We start from the raw sequence: 7,796 nt of genomic DNA on the forward strand, positions 1-7,796 counted from the left end.
AATTCTCAGCAATTCCCAGCAATTCCCAGCAATTCTCTGCAATACCCAGCAATTCTCAGTAATTCTCAGTAATTCCCAGTAATTCCCCAGGGAGATTGTCTTGATCCTATTCCAACTATATCCTCTCTATCCGGTGTGACTTATTGACTATGCAGACACAGATGTTGATGTTTTCCCCCGCATGTTATTGTAGCTAGAACTTGTTTACATTCAATTATGAACAGCTAGATGGTATGTGCTCTGCAGCAATGCTTACTGCCTAGGCTTCCGTTTAATGATTGTCTTTCGCAGGGCAGCAGGTAGCCTAGTGGTTAAGAGCATTGGGTGGTTAACCAAATGGTTCCTGGTTCAAATCCCTGAGCTGACAAGATGAAACATCTGTTGATGTTCCCTTGAGCAAGGCACTTAACTCTAATTGCTCCTGTAAGTGACTCTGGATAACACTGTCTACTAAAATGTGAATTGGCATGCTAGTGCAGATGTGAAATGTTTATACTCAATGGCATACCTTGGGCTATCAGTAAGCCTCCCTCTCAACCTGGCTGGATTGATAACAGACCTTTTAGCCTTGGGCTGCCTCCTAAAGGGCACCCTATGGGCCATGGTCAAATGTAGTGCACTATATAGGGAATAGGGCACCATGGACCAAGACATGGTGTTTTTGTCTATCTCTGCTTAATCATTTGTTTTCTTTGCATATAGCTGATGGCATTACTCCAGTTCCTAGGCTTAGCTAGTGATTTTCAGAAATAGTCAGTTGTGGAGTCGCTCTGCATTACTGAAGACAAAGAGTGATTTAGCATAGAGGAGACTGGACAGTCCTGTATGTGTGTCTCCTCGACACATAAGGAGAGCTTATTACTAATGCTCACCAGGGTGGATTAAAGAGCACAGGCCCATCTCCGCTCAACCACACTCTAACCCCGCAGACATTTTCCAATGCTTGAGCACACATGCTGATTGAAACCGAAGTTGCGTTGAACACACAAAGATGAAACTGATTTAGCTAAAGCCAACCATAATCTCACTTTTGGCAGTATAGGAGTTAGGATGAAATTGCTTGGAGGGGGCGAGTGAGAGAAAACCCTATTCCAAATGCAGAAGTCTGGGTTCAAGCAAATTGAGCAAGAGAGAAAAAACAGAAGCGTTGAGGCCGGGGGACTGAGAGGAGAGGGGATCAGAGGAGAGAGGAAAGGGGGAGGAGAGGAGTGAGAAGAGGGGGATGAGAATAGGAAAAAGGTACAGGTAGAGAGGTACGTGTAGAGAGGTACGTGTAGAGAGGTACAGGTTGAGAGGTACAGGTAGGGAGGTACAGGTAGAGAGGTACAGGTAGAGAGGCCATGAGAGACAATGGGTGAAGGTATTTTCTTTTTGTTTTCAGACTCGGTGCAATAAGGTCCAAATAATAATAAGATACTAGAATAGGTACACTTTGTTCAGCTATTAGTTGCTATGAGGTTTGAGTTTGAGCTATGAGTTTTTCGTTTTGAGCTATGCGTTTTGAGTTTGAGCTTTGAGCTATGAGTTTTGAGCTATGAGTTTTGAGCTATGAGTTTTATGAGCTATGAGTTTTGACCTATGAGCTATGAGTTTTGACCTATGAGCTTTGAGCTATGCGTTTTGAGTTGAGCTATGAGTTTTGAGCTATGAGTTTTGAGTTTAAACTATGAGTTTTATGATCTATGAGTTTTGACCTATGAGTTTTGACCTATGAGCTATGAGTTTTGAGTTTGAACTATGAGTTTTATGAGCTATGAGTTTTGACCTATGAGCTATGAGTTTTGACCTATGAGCTACGGGTTTTGACCTATGAGCTATGAGTTTTGACATATGAGCTATGAGTTTTGAGTTTGAACTATGAGTTTTATGAGCTATGAGTTTTGACCTATGAGCTATGAGTTTTGACCTATGAGCTATGGGTTTTGACCTATGAGCATACACATTTATTAGCTATACAGTAGGCACTATTACATTATTTTTCTGTTCTCTATGACAACTGGCTTTGTGTTCTGAACTGTCTGTTCTGGCTCGCAGCCATTCAGCTGCAGTCTAGGACTGCATCCTAAATGGCACCACATGCCTTATGTAGTGCACTATTTAAGGAATAGGGTGCCATTTAGGACGCATTGAGCTCTGAGATCAGATCTAACCTCAACTGTTGGGACAAATTTTGACATCTCTCGTTTTTTTAAAATGCAGCCAGACTGATGGAGTGGTGCTGATAATATCTCTTCTCATTCAGGCTGTATTAGCTCAATGATGTTTCCAGCCAGACCATGCTCATCTAATACAATACTTACTTAGGCATACTAAGTTTCAGTTTTGCGTTGTTGTTTGTTGTTGAGAGAGAGCGAGCAAGAGAAAGACATGAGAAAAAAAAGAGAGGGGGAGAGAGAGAGAGAGAAAGAGAGAGAGAGAGCGAGAGTGACAGAAAGAAAAAAGGCAGAGGTTACAGAAGATATTGTATTTATACCTTGTGGTATTCACTCAGTTGTTACTAAAGCGCGAACATTCTTTGCAGAGCAAATATCAATCAGATGTTCATTTTTTGTACAGAAAGGCAGCCAGAAGAACAGAATATTAATTCAAATCCAGCTGACTGGTGATTTAGACGGAAAATGAATTATTCTTCTGGCCCTTTAGTCTCTGCTATATAGGATAGTAATTTTATTTATTTCTCTCTCTCATTAGACCTTACCAATGCCTTGCATGAAATACCTGTCTTCATAGAGATTGTAACTCTCAGTATTTTACAAATGTATAAGAAAACTTTCAAATAGCCGAGCATTTATAGAAAACACTCAAAATATGTTTAAAGAAAATACAAATACTTAAATAGGCATGTATTTGAACCCAGGTCTGCTCACTTAATCCATGTGACTGTACGCATCTCAGACTGCAACATGTGCTTGCCAGGGGCTGTGGGTGGGAGGGTTGATAGAGGATGTAGAGGTTTAGGGTGGTCCAGAACGCGCGGGCTCTTATTGGCACACCTCACACACAGCCAAACCACCAACCTATAGCTTAAACTACAACATGCGCATTAGTCAAGGCAATCTGGAATAGCATACACTTCGGTGCGGCGGCGGCGGGTTTTGCGAAGGCTGCGGCTGCAGCATCATTCTCTAATCTGTTCTGCCCAGTGTCTTGGAGTTTCATGTTCTTCTGCCTTGCAACTTTGACTTATTTATCTTATCACGATCTCATCCTTGTAAAACACGGAATGATTCTGATTATTCTACATGTGGGAGCAGTTCCTGTCGTTTTGCTATTCAGACGCACGAGGGAAGAAGACGGGACAGCTGCCGTTCGATAATGTTTAATCCGAAAAGATCAGATTTTTGTGACGACACGTTTTGAACCGTCACATTGCTTTTCTATTGTTTTTCACGGACACCTTTTATTTACCCACTATGAATTTATGTGGTAAGAAAGTAGTTTATTGGATTCTTTGGGGTTTATGCATTTTATGTATGTTTAAAATGTGTTTTGTGTGTATTAAGAAGAATAACATGACCGTTATTTGGTCATTTGAAACATGAAAAGTGTTATTGAGGCTATGCCTAGACGTCTAGCCCGTTTGTGTAGGCTAATCATCTTCGAATGAAAGCGTATTCTGTTGCACTGCGGTAAATCACAGACCACATCGCGCTGTCTGTCGTCAATTGTTCGTTGTCACATCTATCCCTTGCCAGATGTAGCTGTAGCGTTGCCAGAAAAATTACAAGACGCTTTTCTACAGGTGCCGCCAGCCTTTTGTCACGATGAGTGACTGAAAGAAATTCAGACAGGTTTTTGCATTAGTCTGATTTCAATCACTGAATTCCTTAGTTTTTATTCAAGGGAAAAAGAAAATACCAAACATTTACAAAGTAGCATAAAATGTTTATTTTGGACACATTTTCGGATTTTAGATGTTGTGTATCTTATATTCTCATCAGAAGAAAGCCACCTGTATTGACGAACAACTGCTAGTTAGGTTTATATGTGTTTTAGATCACAACATTTTTAACTTGAAAGCCATTTTTCTTATCTGTGGAGTATAGATAATATTAGTCGAATTGAGAATACCATACAGTATAAGTATATAAAATATAGGCTCAAATGTATCCTTGACATAAACAATTGATTGTATTTTAATCAATTATGTTTTATTGATTGTATTACTGCCACTGGAGATCTGAACATGGTGAAGCTATTTTATATAAATGGTATCTACAAAAATATATCCATTATCGAAATTAGAATCTACATTATGGAATCTTAGGTCCTAGGAATCCTATAGTCTTTGATGTAGTATTTAATTGCGTTCTGTAATTTGGGGTTGCCTACAGCTCAAAGAACAGAAATACTATGGAACAAAAAAAACAATAACAACTAAACATCCAAACTGGGTCTGGTTTATTGTATTTGACAGTATTATATGAGTGTAAGGCCTTTATTACAGTTCAATAAAACAACAATAAAACAAATTGTAAGATCAACAAAGTAACTATCTAGGAAGAAAAAGTATGGGATTCAAAACACTAACTTTTTTGTTTCATAGTGAGACTGCTGTATAAGCCGTTTTGCTGCTCCTTTCTGTCGGTGTTTGTGGATTCCATACAGCATGAGTGTATCCCAATTATTTTGATTTTTTGCTCCACCAGGATCTGAACAGACTGCATCATCTATCTAAATGAATGAATTCAGCCATGCAATGTTCCTGGAAGGCTGTGATTCTGCTAGCCTTAGCGTCCATAGCGATCCAGTACACAGCCATCAGGACTTTCACAGCCAAGCCATTCCAGATGTGTCCAGTGACAGTCTCCAACCCTCTGAACTGTGGCATGCTGGGGCAGGATGTGGTGGACTTGTCTTTTGACAAGCGGATCTGTGACGACTTTCTTTACTTCTCCTCCAATGTCTCCAGGAAGACCCATGTTCTCATCCTGGCCACGACCCGCAGCGGCAGCTCCTTTGTGGGTCAGCTGTTTAACCAGCACCAGGATGTGTTTTATCTGTTTGAGCCGCTCTACCACGTCCAGACCACCCTGCTCCCCCGCCTGTCCCACAGCAGGACGGCAGGCGACACCAGGGTGATGCTGGGGGCTAGCAGGGACCTGCTCCGGAGCCTCTACGACTGTGACCTTTACTTCCTGGAGAGCTACATCAAACCCCAGCCGGCCAATCACAGTACAGACAAGCTGTTCCGGAGGGGAGCCAGCAAGGCTCTGTGCTCCCTGCCTGTCTGCGACTCCTTCAGTCCTGGAGAGCTGAACATCGATGAAGGAGAGTGCGTCAAGAGGTGTGGGGTTCTCAACATGACGCTGGCGTCGGACGCTTGCCGGGAGCGGCGCCATGTTGCCATCAAGACCGTACGGATACCGGAGGTGAGTGACCTCAGGGCTCTGGTGGAGGACCCTAGGCTCAATCTCAAGGTGATCCAGCTGGTTAGGGACCCCCGAGGGATCCTGGCCTCCCGCATTGAGACCTTCAGGGACACCTACCGCCTCTGGAGGATCTGGAGGGCCACTGGGAGGAGGCCCTACAACCTGGACCTCACCCAGCTTACCATGGTCTGTGAGGACTTCCTGGGATCTGTAACCACTGGGCTCAGCAAACCCCCCTGGCTCAAAGGGAGGTATATGCTGGTCAGGTATGAGGACCTGGCCAAGAACCCTCTCCAGAAGACCAAGAAGATCTATGATTACCTGGGTCTGGTCATGGACAAGAACGTAGGAGACTGGATCCAGAACAACACTAGGGGAAGCAATGATCTGTCAGCCAAGCATAAATACGGCACTGTTCGGGACTCAGCAGCCAACGCAGAAAGCTGGAGGCTCAAATTGTCTTATGACATGGTTGATTACACACAGACTGTGTGTCAGCAAGTTCTACAGGAGCTTGGTTATAAGACTGTCAGTTCGCCTGAGGAGCTGAAAAATCTGTCTCTCACTCTCATCGAGGACAAAACTTTTGTACCTTTTTTGTAGAAAAGCAAGGGCCAATCACAACGCACAACTATTTTTGTTATATTTACATTGTTGCCTTCATTTCAGATTTGCACTAAACCTCAGAAACCTTGACGACTCCTGTGGTAAGATTTAAGACATTTAGAACAGCACAAGAAAAATCATTTGGGAATGCTGTTTTAGAGATTTCAGTATCGATGTTTTATCGATATTGAAGGGACACTAATGCCAGGTTAATCGACATGAACAACCTACAGTGAAGCACCATCCTACTTAAGATCCCTGAATGCTGACAGTTGCATTGACAAAAGTGAATGTTAATATTTGTACATCAAGAAAACTGGACCTACTGTACAATGTTGTTAGGGAATGTACCTAATCATACCTTAACTGATAAATGCTGAGGTGTAGGCCTATGATAAAACCATGCAATATACATTTGAATGTTGCAGTCAATTGAAATGGTGTTGTTTAAATGTTACCGAGGGTAAGAATTAAGGAGTGGCGCTTTAATCGTGTTGATATAGTTTAACTGAGGGTTGTCAAATCCACCCTCACCAAAGGGTAATGAGTGCCGGACAACAGTGATTTTACAGAGGCTTCACCCCAAATGGCACCCTTTTCCCTATCTAGTGCACTACTTTTGATCAGGGCCCATAGGGCTTTGGTCAAAAGTAGTGCACTGTGTAGGGAATAGGGTGCCATTGCAGACGCAAGCATAGTTTACCCTGATCATCCAAGTGTCAGCGAGGTGTTGGAAATGTTTAGTTCGACTACTGACGATGTGGAGCAGGCAAGCAATCAGAGACAGCTGCAGTGGCTGATTAGTCTTATACAGGTAAGCTAGCTCTGGTCTTCACAACATTATCAGGGTAGTGGAGTTTTCAATCTCTGGAAGGAATAGAATTGAATTGAATAGAATACAGTATTTTATGTTCCATTTGTCAACAGAAACGGACCATTATGCTGTCACAATAAGTAAGGAAGGCCTTTGTTATTATTTATTTATTTATTTTGAGTTATTACTTTACAAACATGTACTAAAATAACTTACATGAAACAGTGACAGGCTGGGAAATGACCTTCTCCAATCCCCTTGGAATCCTCTGAAATATTGAGTGGGTGATGTTCATAAAGTTGAGTTCTCTACTCCTCAAAGACACTGTTTTAAAACATATTTTCCTTTATTATTTTCCCTGAACCCTACCGTCCTTCCCCTTATTGGAGTAAAGTAATGGACAACAACACTTAGGCTTCTACTTCTCGCTTATACATACTATTTACATCTTACAGACACAGTATATTACAATAGTTATCTATTGTTTGTTTTTTGTCCCATCCTTCAGCTACCCTCAACCCCTCCCATCTATCTCTGAAGACCATCCAGTTTTGATTTCTATTTGCCATATATTTTTCAACTGTGCTGTTTCACAAAAGTTCTGAACCTATATACACTAACTTTCAAAAGTTTGGGGTCACTTAGAAATGTCCTTGTTTTTGAAAGAAAAGCACATTTATTTGTCCATTAAAATAACATAAAATTGATCAGAAATACAGTGTAGACATTGTTAATGTTGTAAATGACTATTGTAGCTGGAAACGGCAGATTTTTATGGAATATCTTCATAGAGGCCCATTATCAGCAACCATCACTCCTGTGTTCCAATGGCACGTTGTGTTGGCTAATCCAAGTTTATAATTTCAAAAGACTAATTGATCATTAGAAAACCCTTTTGCAATTATGTTAGCACAGCTGAAAACTGTTGTGCTGATTGATTAAAGAAGCAATAACACTGTCCATCCTAAGACTAGTTGAGTATCTGGAGCCTCAGCATTTGTGCC

At 41.6% G+C, this 7,796-nt stretch overlaps 1 protein-coding gene across 1 annotated transcript; it reads left to right on the plus strand.

The window, feature by feature from the left end:
• The first annotated feature begins 2,982 nt into the window (after window positions 1–2,982).
• On the plus strand, window positions 2,983–7,421 carry LOC106561610 (carbohydrate sulfotransferase 1). The gene is made up of 2 exons (XM_014125730.2): window positions 2,983–3,426; window positions 4,650–7,421. Exon 2 carries the CDS (start codon window positions 4,683–4,685, stop codon window positions 5,973–5,975), a length of 1,293 nt encoding a protein of 430 aa, XP_013981205.1. The 5' UTR covers window positions 2,983–3,426; window positions 4,650–4,682; the 3' UTR covers window positions 5,976–7,421.
• The last annotated feature ends 375 nt before the right edge of the window (window positions 7,422–7,796 follow it).

The sequence above is a fragment of the Salmo salar genome, chromosome ssa10, assembly GCF_905237065.1.
Source record: "Salmo salar chromosome ssa10, Ssal_v3.1, whole genome shotgun sequence".
Classification (NCBI taxonomy): Eukaryota; Metazoa; Chordata; class Actinopteri; order Salmoniformes; family Salmonidae; genus Salmo; species Salmo salar.

What these genes read in the sequence shown, in the direction of transcription:
- LOC106561610 (XM_014125730.2), top strand. Translation starts at nt 4,683, where the DNA reads ATGAATTCAGCCATGCAATGTTCCTGGAAGGCTGTGATTCTGCTAGCC.